This window comes from Cyrtonyx montezumae, unplaced genomic scaffold (genome assembly GCF_038088225.1).
Source record: "Cyrtonyx montezumae isolate F1298 unplaced genomic scaffold, pur_monq_1.0 scaffold_35, whole genome shotgun sequence".
Classification (NCBI taxonomy): domain Eukaryota; kingdom Metazoa; phylum Chordata; class Aves; order Galliformes; family Odontophoridae; genus Cyrtonyx; species Cyrtonyx montezumae.
Window position 1 is genome coordinate 399569 of NW_027072040.1, and position 19433 is coordinate 419001.

At 46.2% G+C, this 19433-nt stretch overlaps 1 protein-coding gene across 1 annotated transcript in view; it reads right to left on the minus strand.

The window, feature by feature from the left end:
• Window positions 1-19433, minus strand: part of ZCCHC14 (zinc finger CCHC-type containing 14) — a 44215-nt gene that overhangs the window by 6424 nt on the left and 18358 nt on the right. The window contains exons 3-7 of the mRNA XM_065745383.1: window positions 4836-4909; window positions 2108-2179; window positions 1807-1916; window positions 807-901; window positions 650-704 (exon numbers count right to left, since the gene is read on the minus strand). Coding sequence (XP_065601455.1) covers window positions 650-704; window positions 807-901; window positions 1807-1916; window positions 2108-2179; window positions 4836-4909 — 406 coding nt within the window. The remainder of the gene's footprint in view (window positions 1-649; window positions 705-806; window positions 902-1806; window positions 1917-2107; window positions 2180-4835; window positions 4910-19433) is intronic.

Consider the following 19433-nt stretch of genomic DNA (forward strand, 5'->3'; position numbering starts at 1 on the left):
ACTCAATGTACACCTTCGTACCTGTGCTGTTCACTGCAAGGGTTGGAAGGGACCTCTGGAGATCACCGAGTCCAACCCCCCTGCCAAAGCAGGCACAGTGAAATGACACAGCTTAGGGCAAATAAACCGTAACTGAAGGTTTCCTTCCGTATTCACAAAAGCCCTATGTTCTACAACCTCTCTGTGACAAAAGTTCACGCGTGGAAGTGGTAAAATGACCCACAGCATTGGATCCTTGAAGAGTTCTGCTGCAAAAATGAAAACTGTCTCCTCAGAGACAAGCTGAGGTTCTGAGGTTAAATCCTAACAGGAGGCGAGAGCATCTCCTTCCTTCTCTTCCCAACGCTGACTGAGAAGAGGTCACTTTCCTCCCTCACACTGGAAGAAAAACTGCAGTACGATGAAACATTTCAGCATGCTGCAGAGATGTGTTTTCTAGGGACACTTCAGAAACAAATGACGACTTTAGAAATGCCAGTACCTTACTTACACTCTCTGTTTAAAGATAGAACTTCCTGCATTTCCTTTTTCTTTGCTTCCTTACAATTGAATATGAAAGATGAGATTCAAATAGATCTCCAAAGCAGACAGTCATCTACAGAACGGGGTTTTACAACCAGAACAGATGTAAACAGAACAAACACTTCACCTTCCAGACGTCCCCAGCGTAGTTCCTACTTTATAAAGGGAGGGGTTGCCAGGATCTAAAAACAAGGAACGGAAGTTAGAAATAGTGCTGAGGTTAAGGAATGCACGTGGGTTGAAAATTAATTAATTAACTGATAAAGAACTCCACTTAAACTTACTTGAACTCTGAAGTTGCTGTGAAGGGGATGAAGTGCTGAAGAACTTCCTAACGTGGTCGTTCTTCACCACATGGGAGGGCAACGGCGCCAGGTACCTGCAGGTTCATCAGAGACAAACACAACTCCAATCTGGTTGTCCCTAAGTTACAGCTGTCTGTCGGATCATGACTGCAAACCCTATGTGACATCTTGAAAGTGATACTAAAGCCCTTTTAAAAGTTAACAACACCATGAAATTCTCAGGGGAAGGAGAAGTGAAACCCATTTACTCTTAGCCTTAAAACTTCTTAATCTCACGTTAGTGCTTCGTGGCTGTTTTAAATGTTTCAGTCAACCACACCGAACTTCAGACTACATCCAACTTCTGGGGAGAAAGAAAAGCATTCTACTATAGCTCTGTAACTGTAATGTGTCTTCAGTCCAGGACCAGACTCCTCACTGATGGCATTATGTCAAATCTACAAAGGATTTTATTTGAAGACATATACAAAAGTCATCAAAACAGAGATCATTTTGACCACATCTTTATACGGGCTGGTCTTCAAGTCCGTGAGGAATACGTGAATGCAGCCACACACACGTGGATGTGCTCTGTGCCCTGAAACCCCCAGTTCATGTAGGAATTACATAGCACATAGCAAAACAGTTATTTTTCTCCTCCAAAGACACAGCCGTTGCTGTGTAAACGCAGATTGCTGCTCTATTAACCTACATTTGTGGAGACTGTTGCTAGCTAAACAGCAGCAGCAAAGCAACATGCTTTCACTCTTACCCTGCTGAATTCCTATCGGTACGCTGTGGTTCTCGAAGCCCAGAGAGGACTCTCCAAAATGTTAATGCTGTTTGCCATGAAAAATAATCTAGGCATGCACCTGCTGGCTCTGACTATGGAAAAATACCCACTGCAGCTCTGTCAGTGCTGGATTTAAGTCCTGACTTTGGGAAAATAGGGTTTAGCAGATGCTAAAGTTAACGATGGAAGCAAAGCAAAGCAGCATACCTAAGGTCCGATTCCAGGTCCATGTGGTTCCGTTCTAGGTAAAATGAATCTGGACCAGCAAGGCAAGGAATGAATTTCTCCAAGTTTTCTTCTGGATACAGCTGAGACAGCTGGAGAACGTTACAAGCAGGAATTGAAAAGAAGACTTGTTACTCACACGCAATTCGAGGCACGGTGAATTACAAGTTGAACGTTTTAAGGAGTTCAGTCCCTCTCTTAACTCAGTGCATTTTCAGAAAGGTCTCTAAATGACACTACCCAATGGACAACACATCTCCCCGCTATCAAAGGGCCCCTTTACCTTTGAAATAAATTCAGTCACTTCCACGGAAGATTTAGTTACCAACGTCACTGAAGAATCAGACCACAGGACCTGCCAAAATACAAAGCACCCCGTTTAGAGAGGAGCAGCCAGGGATTTAACTCTGGTCTCAGAACCTCACTCCCAGGTATCAAATGACTCCCAGGGATTGCAGGAAACACTGCAACGTGTGACATCAAGAAGGAAAAACTTTCAGTGTGCAAATAACTATTAGTCAGTCCTCCCTGCTGCCCGGCTCTTGCTGTTATTGTACTTAACAAGCACTCTGGATTCTTAAAAAAGCTCTTCATCGTTCACAGCCACGGCATGCTGCAGACATCCAGAACCAAGAGGCAGACTGCTAAGGAACTGAATCTTTTCTTCTGATTGTTAAAGAAAACAGCTGGTTTGTAGAGCCTGAGGCACAATACCAACAACTCATCACAGCACAGGAGTGCCTGTTTATAATTCACCAGCTCCGTATGCCATGCAGAGATGGCAGCAAAAACTGCCCCAAACCCCAAAACTGCCACATTAAATGTGTTGTTGAGGTCGCTGTTATCCCACTACACCCCACCATCTTGTACATGCCCCAGAAAAGGGAACAGTTCACTATCTCTTCCTGTACGCTTTCTGCATTAAGTCATCACATTCTTACAAACAGAGGTATTCATGGGTTGGTGGATGATTAGTTAAACCGAGCCAAAAAGCTGAAGGGTTTTGGCACACAGAGGTTCAGATGTTGGCTAGAAGCATTAGCAGATGGCAGGACCCTTCAACTCAACGTGCCTGGCACTGGGGAAACCTTCAGCAGTTATGTTTGGGAAGAAGTTGGGTTTGTGGGGCTTCCACCAGGAAGCCATCTTCCCGCATGACACCGGTTCCAGTGACAACTGAAAACATACACACAGTTTTTTTTCCAGCCATCCGAAGGCACCAAAAGAGACTGCAGAGGGGTGAGGATTTCAAAACAGATGACATAATGGAGGAATTTCCTTTCGGCGGAGCTGACACACAGAAGGGTACGGGGGAAAAGAAGAAAAGAAGAAAGAAAAGCTTACGCAGTTTTTGGTCTTACAAAACTTTTTCTTTCTTCCTTTCCCTTCTTACATTTTATAATAAATTATCACCTTTTGAGGATTTGTAGAAGCTTTGGACTCCTTTCTAGTTCTGCAGTAACCTGGCACTTGTTATGGCATACGCTTTGCTAACGTGTTACCATCCTCAATAACACGAGCCATAAATCCAGCAATGCCACACTGAAAACTGCTCTATCTATTCACCTTCACTTCCCAAGCTCCAAAACCATGAGTTTTCTGACCAAGTAAGCAGCAATCGGCGAGCTCAGCTCAACGACAGGCTGTTCTTTTAGTTATAAGCTGTGAAGTGTTTTCAACGATAAGCGTAATTGTTTTTTGTATTTATGGAACAATTTATACTAGGAAAAGATGCTTCACGAGAGGCTCATGAGTATTCTGGAGTTCAGATGTGGCACAGCTCATTAGGATTTAAGGAAACGTCCGTAACTTTTCTAACATGATGATATTTAGAACTGTGCACCAAGACATGCAGAGGTCACTGCTGCCAACGTCACAAGGAGATGGTGGTGCTGTCTCTGGTGGCAGTTATAAAGAAAACCTTCTCTTTTTTTAGCACAAGGGTTGGATAATTGAAATTCTCCTGCCCATTTTCTTTCAGGGTTTCGTTTTCTCACCGTTTGGCTTCGATGTCTCATTGAGTAAACCAGAGACATTTCCTGGGCTCTGCATTCTGAGCGCTGGAATACGCCGCTCGAACTGGATGGGAGAAAGGCACTCTGTCGTTCCTCTCGCTGGCTCCACAATCCATCCCCACTGCTAACACTGACAAAAATCCCACGTGGGCAGCACTGTGAGCACAGAGCCTCCAAACTGGGCATCCAAGTGGGGGCAGCCTCCCCCCAGCAGCCTGTGGCTAACCACGCTCCTGCCAGCGGAACTGTTCTCATTTCCACTCTCTGTCTGGCTTCAATTTTGCAGTCAACAGTTCCTGTTATGCTTATTTTTTTTTTCTGTCACACTAGTGACTCCTTCACCATCAAATATTTTTTTCCCTTTGAGAGAACGCTGTTCTAGGATGCTCAAGTCATCTTGCAGCGGAGTGCTTTGAGTCTCTCACTGCGTGGCATTTTCCTCAAAGCTTGAGTAATTTCCACAGCTATTTTCTGTACTCTTCAGCTCCCTTTTAAAACCAGCAATGCCAGAACCATATGCCACAGTCTCACACTCCCCTCACTGCTGAATACAGAGATAAACGACCATAAATACAGCGATAAATGACCGTTCTGATCTTGTCCCACACACAGTACTCCACTGAGAGTCTAAATTCACATTTGTCAGCATTGAGCCTCAAATTCTTTTTACCTTTTGCATTCCATCCCTAGATGCAATTTCCTGCAATTGTGGCACGGTTCTTTTCCCCATAAATACCCACTCTGCCACGACTGGCTGTGCTACAATCATTTATTCTGTGTCCCACTTAGCAGACGATCTCTGTATCATCTACACGTGTTAACCAACAGCAATTTATGTCCACTTACCAATCACTGATCTTAAACTAGCACCTATCCCCAGGGAGCTCCGTGAGACCCATCCCTGGGACCTACCAACGCCAGCACGTTTCTTTAACTCCTTCTTAGTATTATCCTCCCTTCTTCCAAAGGCAAAAGCAGCCCAGCACCAGTACTTACCTCAAACGAATATTCAATGTTTCTCTCATTCTTCTTGTGGGCCAGTCCCTTTAGTTCCACTTTTTCAACACTCACTGTGAGAAAGCAAAGAGAGAAGAGGAGTGAGGAGGACGTTCCTCAATGCATGCAAAAGGGATTACTCCTTTGCTCGGCGTGTGCCCGATGGCCATCAGCCACAGGCACACCACGCTTGGCAGGTGGGGAAGGGGATTCCTGCCCAGCTGGCAGCTGCTCCTTGTGGTTTTGCAGAGTGGAAAGGTTTTGTCCCAGCAGCTCTCAGGCAAGAGGCTAAATGCAAAGTTCTACGTTCCTTCCTGGCCTTACGGTGGTGCCTGTCAGCATATGAAGAACACACAAGCACACCATGCCTACAGCTGGCAAAAACCTCTTTCTCTTTGGGGTGTGGTTCTGAGGGGGGTTTGGTGCTTAGCCCTCACATCACGTTTCCTCCTTGGTTGCAGAGTGATGGGAAATGTCAGCTCTGATGACTGCTGTTTAGGTCAGCTGTAAGCAAACCCAAGGTCTCAGGCTTGATGATCCTTACGGGTCCCTTCCACATAGAGGTATCCCACAGGGAGAGGACTGACTACCAGAGCAGACCACTGCCTCCATGTCCACCGGTGATCTGCAGCCTTCGAGCACATGATCTGACACACCAGGCAGTCGAAATCCCATTCTCATTTCCCACATAGATCAGAAACCCCACCATACTAAACTTCATGACAACTATTTATTGACTTCCTATTTCCCCTGCATATTCTCCTGCCTCTTGACTACACCCACAGGGACACACAGAATTTTGCCTATAAAATGCCCGTTTGCGCTGGCTTATAAATTCAAAGGCAATTACACTAAAAGAAAGCCACTGGAATCTCAGCAGCACACAGCAAGTGCCCAGAGGGATGCTCACAGAGCAGCTCAAACAAGCAAAACCCAGAGCCCTGACACACAGATTCTGGGGAGCTATGCTTTCTGGGCACAGTGGTGATGGGCCGACAATTGGACTAGATGATCTCAGTGCTCTTTTCCAACCTTAATGACTCTACGACACTCAGTGTTTTTATTCATTGTCACGACTATCTGTACATTATACCATTTTGATGCCTCAGGAGTGCATCTATCACGTACATCCTCCCTGCTAACACAAGCTGAGCAGTGGAACAGGGCCACCACCAAATCCCCACGACGTTCTATCAGACAACCTGCCCCATCAGCCCTGCAGCTGCCATTCCCCACAGCAGGACTTCAACCAGAGTGCCCCATCACCACGATGGAGCTTGATTTTCCTCCACACAAAACCACCACGGCAGGAAGCCTTTATCTTTTCCATTTTAATGCTTTTTTGTTGTTGCTGTGCCCCGGCATTTGAAAGCATTACAGCCCAGGACTTGGCTGTTTTACAAAACTCCTCTTCGAGTTTTATTTGTTTGCAGCCAACATTTTTAGAACTATCGAGTTTTAAATAGATCTGCAGATGTTTGTGCTAGCCCTTAAAATACAGAATTAACATCCCCTTTAGGATCTTCAGCCCTTCGTTCTTCACGCAGCTCCCAATTACAATAACATAAATCCCTAAGCTCACGAAGAACGTCAGCTCGTGACTTACTGCTCCCTCCTGGATCTTGTGAGCAGAGGCTTGCTCCATTTCAAGCCTTCAGAGCATTCCTCTGCAATGTTCTGAAATGCCCTCAGTGCCACCACGCTGTATGCTGAGCACCACAGGAAGAACCCTTCTGTGTGCCAGATGTCCATGAGCCATCCAACAGCGGGGAGGCCGAAGCAAGCACACAGTTCAGAGGTTTTCCTGATGGTTTAAGAAAATAAGTGCACCTCGGTATACTTATTTAAGAGAATTCAGGACACCGGTAATGGTGATCGCAGCTGAAATGCAGCAAATGCTGACTGGAATACATAGTTGAGGTCTGTAATTGGAAAGACCTGGTGGAATGGATGTCGTGCGGGGTATCAGCATGCTGGGGGTGACACAGCTCAGTGAGGAGCAAATAGGTAACTTGCACAGTCCAGGGTCAACTGCAGCACTGCTGCTATTTAAGCAACACAGGATTAACCTATGAATATAAAACAAAGCTATTTCTCTTCTCATTTCTGCTTTACTGTGCAGGTTAATAACCAACTTAAATCTACACATGGATGTTGTGCTGACAGCTGCATGACCTGTTTGGGCTAAAGATCTAGTCTGAGCTTCACCAGTTAATATAACCTGCTGCAGGGAGTTCATCCTTTGGAAAATGATTGCCATGAGCCAAGGGAACCATTAGATATTGTCATGGTTTTATGATTTTTGGTACTGGTATTCCACATCATAACATCATGTAGTGCATTTAGAGTTAAAGAGTTAATGTTCCAGCTCCGTGGACCATCGATAGTTCCAGGTATGCCTGTCTCAGAAGAGAAGAAGAACTCCATTCCCCAGAGGACTTTGCGATGCTTTGCGTTCTTACGTGTTTACGCTCAGAGGGAAAGATAAAAACTGTCTGCAGTCACGGGACTCTCTCTTCCCTTCGGGACCGAGCTCGGCAGTGGGTGTTTGTTGCAGCCGTCCGCCTTCAGCGTTAGCGTAAGGCCTTCGGTTTATCGGACACTCTCTCTCTTGCTCATTTTATTTGATTCATTTGCCTCAATTCCAATTATATTATATTATATTGTGTTATTTTCCTTTCTGATATCTTGTTTAGTAAATTAGCTTTCCTCCTCAGATCGTTGCCACTGTTTTGTTCCTGGGCCCATCTCCCTTCTCCTTTTTCCCTTTCCCCTTCCCCTTCCCCGGGGTGTGGGCCCGTGGGTCCCCTGCCTCAATTGTCACGGTACCGGGTCGAACTGTCCCGCAAACCGGTGACAATTTTGGCGCCCAACGTGGGGCACGACTAGCTACCTTAGCCGGGCAGAGACATATTTTTAGAGTGAATCTCTGTCTTTTGTTCGGAAGCTTATCTGTACTGCAGGTCCTGTACGGCAAAACACGACCTTGAAGTCCAGGCGTACTGCCAGTTCTCCTGGAATATTTGTAAACTTTTCGGGTGCTGCCAGCTTGTTTGAGTAAAAGAAAAAAAAAATGTTTTTACTGTTTCTGTTAAAACTGCCCTTACAGGGATTGTATTTCATTGCTTTTTCCCTTTTAATGCTCAAAACGTACTGGAACTTGGTTAAGCTTGCCAGTCTGATCTATGGAGCCTGGTCCCTATATGACAAACTAAAAGCAGTGATGGAGGCACCTGCCAAATACCTGGGCACCCCGGCTAATGTAACAAACGATACCGTGTTAACAAACCAAACAACATTTGAATGGGTGTCCAGGTTCTCCTCTCAGTTCCTTATGAATTTTCAAGATTACAGCTTAGGGACTATGTTAACGATTGGGATATCGGTCCTCCTGAATGTATCCCTTATAATGGCACTTTACACCATGTGGAGGAAGCTTTTCCCAGAAACAGAGAATGCTGAATGGCAGGGAAAGTGGAGAGTTTTAGGAAAGAAATTAGAAGCATGGGGTCCCCCGGTGCCATGGGATTTTACTCCTGAACACTTGCAGGATCCTGAGGAGCTAGGCCTGTATCTGAGTAATGGGTGTTGTGGCTCAGAAAGATCTGAGGTGGAACAGCTTATCTGGGGCTTGGCTTATGCTTACCGAGGCATATATACTGTTCGGGAGAGAGAGAGAGAGAGTGTCCAAACTGAGGCTCAGGCCAAAGAGGAAAACCTCCCAGGCACATCTGACCAGCCAAAGGAAGCACCAGTATCAAAGTCAGTTGCCCCGGTAGAAGGCCAGAAATGGAAACGTGTGTCCTCACGCCTAGAACGCAAAGAAGAGGTGGCGAAAGAAGAGGAAGATCCAGGCGAGGGGGGGTCCTCAACACCACCACCACCAAGAAAGGCAACAAAGAAAAGTGAGAGGCATGGACATAGTGATGATGAGGATGATGAGAGAGTCAAAGTTACCACGTTTCGTCGACCCATGAAAATGTCTGAGATTCAAGGCTCAAGAAAAGAGTTTATTCGACGTCCGGATGAGAGTATTGTCACTTGGTTGCTTCGGTGTTGGGACAACGGGGCCAACAGTGTGTCCCTCGACAGTAATGAAGCTCGCCAACTAGGAAACATTGCCCGTGACCCAGCTGTCGACAGAGGGATCAGCCGGTATATGGATGGAATCGCCAGCCTCTGGCAACGAATGTTAGTAGCTGTGAGGGAAAGATATCCCTACAAGAGTGACCTGGCACCTAAAGTGAAAAGATGGAAAACTATTGAGGAAGGCATCCAGTATTTGAGAGAAACAGCTGTGGCGGAAATGCTGTATGATCCCACGTTTGATCCTGAAGATCGGGACCATGATCCAGAGAAAGTAAGGAGTACACCCGAAATATGTCAGAAGCTTTCAAAAACAGCACCAGAAAGGTACGCCGGTACACTAGTGACAACGTTCAACAGATATGAGGACCAAGACAGAAAACCCCCAGTTTTTGAACTGATTCTTACACTTCAAAACTTTGAACAAAAATTTCCACCATCACACGCTTCCATTTCAGCCATATCAAGGTTAGAAGTACAGATGGAAGACGTGTTAGAGAAAGTATCCCGACTGATTGATAGGGTTGAAAAGATTGCAGCTTTCAGAAGCAAACGCCGTCCTGCTCGAGCAAATGACAGCACTAACTTCATGTCACGCGCGGCTCTGTGGAGTTACTTACGTGAAAATGGAGAAGATATGAAGGAATGGCATCAAAAACCCACCCCTGCACTGCGAGCACGGGTGAGAGAATTACAACACAGACCAACGACCAGTGAAGTTGTTCCTGTCACTACAGGTAACCAATAGAGGGGCCCTGCCCTCAGCCAGAGGAGGGAGAGGGATAATAGAGTGTATTGGACTGTGTGGATTCGGTGGCCTGGCACATCAGAACCACAAAAATATGAGGCACTGGTGGATACTGGTGCACAGTGTACTCTAATGCCTTCAAGTTATAAAGGGGCAGAACTGATTTATATCTCTGGAGTGACTGGGGGCTCTCAGGAATTGTCTGTGTTGGAGGCAGAAATAAGCCTCACTGGTAAAGACTGGCAGAAGCATCCTATAGTGACCGGACAGGGGGCTCCATGCATACTCGGTATAGACTATCTCAGAAGGGGGCACTTTAAGGATCCCAAGGGGTACCGATGGGCTTTTGGAATAGCTGCTGTGGACACAGACAACATTAAGCAGCTATCTGTTTTACCTGGCCTATCAGAAGATCCGTCTGTTGTGGGGTTGCTCCAAGTGGAGGAGCAACAGGTACCAATTGCTACAAAAACAGTCCACAGACGGCAGTACCGCACCAACAGGGATTCCTTGCTCCCCATTCATAACCTGATCCGTCAGCTAGAGAGACAGGGAGTGATCAGCAAAACTCACTCACCTTTTAACAGCCCCATATGGCCGGTGCGTAAAGCCAGTGGAGAATGGAGGCTGACGGTAGATTACCGTGGCCTGAATGAAGTCACACCTCCACTGAGTGCTGCTGTACCGGACATGTTACAACTCCAGTATGAACTGGAGTCAAAAGCAGCCAAGTGGTATGCCACCATTGACATTGCTAATGCCTTCTTTTCAATTCCTCTGGCCACAGAATGCAGGCCACAGTTTGCCTTCACCTGGAGGGGCGTTCAGTACACCTGGAACCGTTTGCCCCAGGGGTGGAAGCACAGTCCAACCATTTGCCATGGGTTGATCCAAACTGCATTGGAGCAGGGTGGTGCTCCTGAGCATCTGCAATACATTGATGACATTGTTGTATGGGGCAATACAGCAGAGGAAGTCTTTGAGAAAGGAGAGCAGATTATCCAAATTCTCCTACGAGCTGGCTTTGCTATCAAGCGAAGCAAAGTGAAAGGGCCTGCACAGGAAATTCAGTTCCTAGGTATAAAGTGGCAAGATGGACGTCGTCACATCCCTACAGATGTGATTGACAAAATTACTGCCATGTCTCCACCCACCAGTAAGACAGAAACCCAAGCTTTTCTGGGTGTAGTGGGCTTTTGGAGAATGCATGTTCCAAACTACAGTCTCATTGTGAGCCCTCTCTATCGGGTGACGCGGAAGAAGAATGATTTTGTGTGGGGCCCTGAGCAGCAGCAGGCTTTTGAACAAATTAAGCAGGAGATAGCCCGCGCCGTGGCCCTGGGGCCAGTGCGGACGGGACAGGATGTAAAGAACATCCTCTACACTGCTGCTGGAAAGGAAGGTCCCACTTGGAGTTTGTGGCAAAGAGCTCCTGGAGAGACCCGAGGCCGACCCCTTGGATTCTGGAGTCGGGCGTACAGGGGGTCTGAGGAGCGCTACACTCCAACTGAGAAGGAGATCTTAGCCGCGTACGAGGGGGTTCGAGCTGCTTCCGAAGTAATCGGTACTGAAACACAGCTCCTCCTGGCACCTCGACTGCCAGTGCTGAGCTGGATGTTCAAAGGAACAGCTCCCTCTACCCATCATGCTACTGATGCCACTTGGAGTAAGTGGACTGCACTGATTACACAGCGAGCTCGGATGGGGAACCTCAACCGTCCAGGAATCCTGGAGGTGATCATGGACTGGCCTGAAGGTAAAACGTTTGGAACAACGCCAGCTGAGGAGGTGTCACGTGCTAAAGAGGCCCCACCATATAATGAACTACCAGACAATGAAAAGAGATACGCCCTGTTCACAGATGGATCGTGTCGCATTGTGGGTAAGCACCGCAGATGGAAATCTGCTGTGTGGAGCCCCACACGACGAGTTGCAGAGGCCACTGAAGGAGAAGGAGAATCAAGTCAATTTGCAGAGGTAAAGGCTGTCCAGCTGGCCTTAAATATTGCTGAACGAGAGAGGTGGCCAGTGCTTTATCTTTACACTGACTCATGGATGGTGGCAAATGCTTTATGGGGGTGGTTACAACAGTGGGAACAAAATGGTTGGCAACGGAGAGGTAAACCTATTTGGGCTGCTGAACTGTGGAAAAACATTGCTGCCCGAATAAAGAATATGGTTGTAAAGGTGCGCCATGTAGATGCTCATGTTCCTAAGAGCCGGGCAACTGAAGAGCAGCAAAATAACCATCAGGTAGATCGAGCTGCCAAAGTTAAGGTGGCTCAAGTAGACTTGGACTGGCAACACAAAAGTGAATTATTTCTAGCTCGGTGGGCCCATGAGACCTCAGGCCATCAAGGAAGAGATGCAACATATAAGTGGGCTAGAGACCGAGGGGTGGACTTAACTATGGATGTTATTACACAGGTTATCCATGACTGTGACACATGCGCCACAATTAAACAGGCCAAGAGGATGAAACCTCTTTGGGAGGAAGGGCGATGGCAAAAGTATAAATATGGAGAGGCGTGGCAGGTTGATTATATCACCTTACCAAGATCTCGCAGTGGTAAGCGTTATGTGCTCACCATGGTAGAGGCAACTACTGGGTGGCTTGAAACATACGCAGTACCCCATGCTACCGCCCGGAACACCATCTTAGGGCTCGAGAAACAAGTCCTATGGCGACATGGCACTCCAGAGAGAATTGAGTCTGATAATGGAACTCATTTCAAAAATTCTCTTGTAAATACTTGGGCCAAAGATCATGGCATCGAGTGGATTTATCATATCCCCTATCATGCACCAGCTTCTGGTAAAATTGAAAGGTACAATGGGTTGTTAAAAACAATGTTGAAAGCAATGGGTGGTGGAACATTTAAGCACTGGGAGAAGAATTTGTCAGAAGCCACCTGGTTGGTCAACACCAGAGGATCCATCAATCGCGATGGTCCTGCCCAATCCAGCTCTCTACCCACTGTAGAAGGAGATAAGGTTCCTGTAGTACATGTGAAGAACATGTTGGGAAAAGCGGTTTGGGTTCTTCCAGCTTCTGGAGAGGGCAAACCTCTCCGTGGGACTGTTTTTGCTCAGGGACCTGGGTCTACCTGGTGGGTGATGCAGAAGAATGGGGATGTTCAGTGTGTACCACAAGGGAATTTGATGTGGGGAGAGCGCCCTCAGTAATTCTATTACTATGTATATATGTATATATGTATATATGTATGTTGTATGTGTTTGTATTTAATGCTTGTTAATCATTGTTTATGTATATATATATATTAAGCATGATGTAATGATGTTGAATAAGGGGTGGAATGTCATGGTTTTATGATTTTTGGTACTGGTATTCCACATCATAACATCATGTAGTGCATTTAGAGTTAAAGAGTTAATGTTCCAGCTCCGTGGACCATCGATAGTTCCAGGTATGCCTGTCTCAGAAGAGAAGAAGAACTCCATTCCCCAGAGGACTTTGCGATGCTTTGCGTTCTTACGTGTTTACGCTCAGAGGGAAAGATAAAAACTGTCTGCAGTCACGGGACTCTCTCTTCCCTTCGGGACCGAGCTCGGCAGTGGGTGTTTGTTGCAGCCGTCCGCCTTCAGCGTTAGCGTAAGGCCTTCGGTTTATCGGACACTCTCTCTCTTGCTCATTTTATTTGATTCATTTGCCTCAATTCCAATTATATTATATTATATTGTGTTATTTTCCTTTCTGATATCTTGTTTAGTAAATTAGCTTTCCTCCTCAGATCGTTGCCACTGTTTTGTTCCTGGGCCCATCTCCCTTCTCCTTTTTCCCTTTCCCCTTCCCCTTCCCCGGGGTGTGGGCCCGTGGGTCCCCTGCCTCAATTGTCACGGTACCGGGTCGAACTGTCCCGCAAACCGGTGACAGATATACAGTGCACTGTGCACAGTGACCCTGCCCCATTACTGTTCTAGAGCATGAATGGAGTTCATTGGCCCTAAAAACACCTTATGGCTGTACAACTATCCAGATAATTCCTAATGGTATGTAAAGTGAACCAGTTTCCACAAGCAAGTTCTCTAAGGCTTTTACTGGGGGGAGGTATTTGCTTTCCTTTATTTGCTGCTATCCTTCAAACACAAATGAGAAATCCTCTTCACGTAGCTATTGACTCTCAAGTATGGAGGCTTGTATTTGAAACACTGTCAGACAGAGGTCGAAGCAATTTCACTACACAATTAAATTCATATCCTTTACAGTTTGTTGTAATACAGCAGGGATCACGTTCTGAGATGTGCTGCCAGCATGGCTATTAGCAGGCAGCAGCTTCCCAGCTCACAAGGGCTTATACAGCAGTCACAAAACTTGAAGCACAGGACATCAAGTGTCACCTGGTTGGTTCAATGTTCTGAGAAGGTAAAAAGCCAGGCAGCTCCTTCCTGCTCCAGACAAGGTGTGAAGCCCTCTGGCCTTTGTGACACAGCCCCTACCGGCCTCTCCCTCTGCACAAAGGGATCTTGAACCTTCTCCTCCCCAGCATCAGCAGCCACGCCAAGGGATTCATGCCTCAGGATGAGCCAGCCACTCCTCGTGGGTCAAGGACAGGTGCAATATACAGCAATGTGGGCAACGGTGGAAAACGATTCATTTCAGAAGGCGCTTTAATATGGCCCTGAAGGTGTTTTACCTGAGCTTCAACTTCTGGAGAAAGGCATTGTGAACTGGTAGAAGGACCAGAGGGATGAATGTCTCAGTCCACATTAAGAATCTGTGTTCCTCTCTGAAGAACAAGACAAATTCAGGAGAACCATGTGTCAATTTAATAACATCCAGTATTTCAGCACTAACACGGGCTGCCTGAAAACCAAATACCCACTCCATCTTCCAACAGTGCATCAATACCATTCATCCCAATGTTTTCCCTTTGACTTACAGACATCACAAGTCTGCAGGTTGTTTTGTACCACGCTGGATGAAAGCTGAGGTGCTGCAAGCCAGCAGCACATCACAGAGCTGCGTAACTGGGTTCAAGTGGAAGGCACTGCAACTTCCAGCAAGCCTACCACACCATCTGAAACTAAGTGCTACTCCGTATGTGAACAGCTTTTCTTAAAGCACCCAAGGTAGGTGTGAAGATCAGTGTTGTTCTCTGGAATTCAGATGGTAACAATCTGGCTGTCAAGAGATCGTGCTGAGCTCAGGCACTACTCAAAAGCTCCCGACAGAAAGGAGAAGGGCTACAGTTTAAACAGGGAAAAAAGCAACCCAAAAAGCTATACATTGCTGCTGTCCATTAGACATAAGGTAATGTTGAGTGACGCCACAGAATCTAACCCACACAGCTTCCCCACCCAGCTCTCAGACCCATCAGTACTTAAACACAGGCAAAGAAAAAAAAAACAACCAAGAAAAAACAATGCGGGGAAAAATAATTAATCTGGTCGTTTCAAAACAATTACAGCAACAAAGCAAAGGAAATTACAAGGTGACAAATATCAACTGCTCAATTGAATTTGAGCTGAGACACTCGAGAGGGCGTTCTGACTGCCTCGTGCATTCACATATCTCATCTTTTGCAATGCTTTTTATCTCAGCTGTGGTGGAGATTGAAGGAAGCAAGACACATTCTCCCTCACACAAGCAAATATATCCTCTTCTGTCACAAACATACAAGAGCGTGCTTCCTGACCACCTAGCTGCATTCTGTCTCCCACCTTTCTGCACTTACATTATTCATTAAGGGTAATGCTGGAGGCCCAGAGGGAACCAGATTCTCAAAGCACAAAGAGAAATGGCTGCTCAATCATCTGCAAGATGGACAGCAAGCTGGAAGCAGTGGGAGTTGAGCTCAGCAACTGATGAGCATCCTTCAGGCTGCTGAGAGCTCCGTATCAGTATCTGAGGACCTCAGATCGGACCAGACATGTATTTCCTACAACCCCTTCCAGCAAGTCAAAGCACCCTGATACTTGCCACAGTTCTGCCACAGAAGCCAAGAAAAAGCTTGTGCCCCTGAGGCCTTGCACCCACAAACCTGAGCCAAACTTCCAGGCCAGGCTGAGCAGGTGCTGAAGCATCAGGCACTACCAGGACAACCCAGAAAACATTCTGCTTGCACTTCCCTCTGCTCCACAGCCAGCAATAGCACACCCTGGAGTCTTTCAAGACACACCAACTACTTGTAAGGTATCCAAGGTGCGTCAAAATATTGACAGGGCAGAGTACAAACAATACCTAGAGATGCCCGGTAAGGAACGCCTGCCCTTACAGACACTCTGCTTTCAGGAAGGAAGAGGCAAGCTGTGCCTTGTGTCCTTTACATGCAAATGTATTAAACAATTAACAAGTGTCGGGAGTTGAGTTTAGCCTAAGTGACAAGCACACATACTGCTACCAGCTCGGCTATTTATGGCTGATCCAGAGGGAAAGTCTGCTCCATTCGAGAGCACTGAGAGCTGGGTCGAGTGTTCCTTACAAGAGAGGGAGGATGGATAAGGAAATGAGAGCTTCCTTCTGAAGAATGATCTTGTTTTACTATTTCTGGAAAATAAATCAAATCTGGAAGAGTATTCTCCCTGCAGTTGACTACACTGGTGTGCCAGGTATGAGGGACCTGTTGTTATTGTATCAGCAAAGAGGGAAACAAGGCATCTCATTCTCTGGACACTTGAGATGGGAATTTAGGAAGAGGTTAACCTGTTCTCACATAGCACAGTAGACTAAGAAAACAAGCGAAGAGATAATCACTCAAGTGATCCCAAAGCCTGCATGCAAATATAAAGCTGCTTTTTGCCAAGAAGTCTATCAGCTGAGCCACAAGTTGCATAGGATTTATGTGCTCTCCCCTGAAGAGAGCACGAAGTCGTGGTTGGTACCAAAAAGCATTAAGATCTTCGTTGGTTCTCCCTGCATTTAAACCACTCGGAGCTGCACAGGAAATCACACTGTTACAGCAGAAGATTTGCACATTCACAGTATCACTGACACTTAGCAACGACCACAGCAACACAAACGTTGTTGAAACCCTCTTGAGAGTGACACATTTACCTGAGAACTCCATCTGAAGGCTTTCCTGGTTATCAAGAACTGGGAGAACTACTTCAGCAGATAAACATAATACTTCCTTCAAGTGGAATTTGGGGTAAACAGTTTCATTGAGAGCATTTTATCTAAGTGATCTCACAGTAAGCTGATGAGCACCATGCAGCAACACACGCCCCTTGCTCACTTAATTTGATGATGTCTTGTGAACCTGTGCTAATTTCTTATCAGGACAAGCAGGTATAAAGACACTCCACAGCACAGCAAGCAACATTCCCTCCAGAGCAGCAGAAGCAACCCTCATCAGGATGATCTGAGTTTAAGGGCTACAAACAGTCTTCAGAAGTCAGCACCAGGGCTGACTTGCTCTAATCACAGTCCCTGCTGGAAAAGGAAACTCAGAACTGTACAAAAATAGGCAGGAAGAGATTGGAAATCAAAGCTTCACGAACAGAACAAAGCTCGTTAGCAGCACCCATGTCACGCAGGGGACATCAGTGGAAGAAATGCTTCCAACGTAAAGAACATCCGAAATCAAAAGCAACGCACTGAGTTTAGTTGAGAAGTTACTCTGCAGGCTGATGACCATGAGCTGCAGTTTTCCACAGGAAACAATCACAGCTTTTTTAAACATCAAGAACACGAGCCCACACTTGGCAGCGCCGAGGAAGCGTGCTGCACTGGGACTGCACAGCTCACCCCTAACCAGTAGTTTTCATCTGCCAGCTATTTCCTCAACTGGGCTTATCCAGCTAAGCGACCTTCTGTCCTCCAAAAAAGGAGACATGGAGAAAAAAACCAAGTCTGTGCATCTCAGCTTTTAGCTGAATTTGTGCACTGTTTCGGGTAATGCTGAACGGTACTGTCAGCATTCAGCCAACCACAAAAAGCAATCAACCTAAAGAATGCTTTTGCAACTTCATGGCATTCAAAGGTTTAAGGGCCGTCTGGAGAAGGCTTCCATCTGGACAGGAAAACACAGAGCCCAGAAGAATCAGCCAGCTGCTTTCAGAAGCAAGACACAGCTTCAGACGCCAACCGGAAGGCTTCTCTTACCAAGTACTTCAGGCCAAACGTACCTTTGCCTTCCTGCTGCTGAACTGCCTTCCACAGCACTGAAGAGATGCTGCCTTAAAGTGGCTTTTCCTTTCTAACACCAGATAAAGCTACAGAACGACTGACTCAGGGAGGGCTGCTGTGCTGGATGTACCTCCGTAACAGCTCTGCTGCGAAGTCTGAACCCCAGTGCACAGCACTGGGCAGGTACTGCTCCTTGAAGCACACACTCACCCAGGATATGCTGTTGAAATACATACAATAAATCTCAGGGCAGGAAGAGAGCTACGATGCAAAGCCAAGGCAGGCTGCAAAAGCAATGTTAATTCAGAGCAATTTCACAACAGGTAAAACGTACACCATAACTTGGTTTTAATGAGCAGCTCCAAAAGCGAAGCTGCATCTCCTGACTGATGCAGCTATGCCCTTCAGTTGCTTAAAGCCTGGCCTCGTGACTCATCTTCCTTCTGCGATTTACCGAGAGCACACAGAGGAACGTGCAGCTCATCCTGAGAAGAACATCTGCAAAAATGACCATAAGCACAAACAGTGTTTGAAGGCAGCTTCAGTAACCACTAGCATATATCCTACCATAAGCAATTAAAACAAACAAACTGTCCAAATCTAATTATGTCGTCCACTCTAGTAAAAATATCTCTGCAATCGAGAGAGATGTTCAGTGTGGTATATAAATATTTTTACTTACTGGATAAATAATCTGCAGTTGTATATTTAGTCTAGTTTGATCTGCCTGAGTGATTATTTTACTTACTGTTCCCGATAGATTGCTTTTAAACACAATCTTGGCTTTTTTCCATAGTTTTTAAAAGGAGTTCTACTCATTCTCGGGAAGCATCATGCTGGTTTATTCTTCCCTAGAAAGGATTTTCTTCAGTCTGACGATGCTTCAGTGAGCTGAAGACAAGCCAGGCAGCATTCTGAATATGAATGCTATATTCACCTATAAAATGAAAGGTGCAAAGTCTTTTTTTCCCCATGCAAAACGTTTTTTGGTAACACAGACCTTTTCCCTGCTCAGTTTTGGACCCAAGTACCAAAATCTGTGCTTCACTAGATCCCAGACATCACCAGGGAAACAGCCCTAACACAGCCAAAGCCTGTGGAACAGATACAGACCGAGCTTAGGAAGAAAAAGGAAAGCAGATGGAGAGAACCATGACACATTCAGGTAGCCAGCATGGCTGGGAACCTTTTGGAGCTGCTATCTGCCTTCAAGTGTGGAGCAATGCCCTGAATACAGACAGGCAAATGGAGCAGCCCCAGCACAGCACTGAACTAACCCCAGATGCCATCTGAGCACAGCTGAGCTAATGAAAAAACTGGTTTGGTGGATAGGGAACATGGGAAAGAAAATTTTTGTTGAAGAAAACTATATTTCATGTATATAATAAAGGTTTGTTTTTTCCCCTGCAGCACAGCTGAACACAGACTTTGTGGGCTGCAGCATGTAACCATATATCCAACATAGATGGGGCACAGTCAGTGAGATCCCAGCAGCAGCTGCTCAGCCAGCATGCCCTGGCTTGAAGGGCAGCGTGGTGATAAAACAGCACCGAGATCAGATGGCGGCTGCTCCAACTCTGCCCAGAGATTCTGGCTGTGTACACATCACAGAAATGTGCAGTTCAAACTCGGACAAATACATGCAGCAAATCTTATGTGAAACAGCTGTTCCACA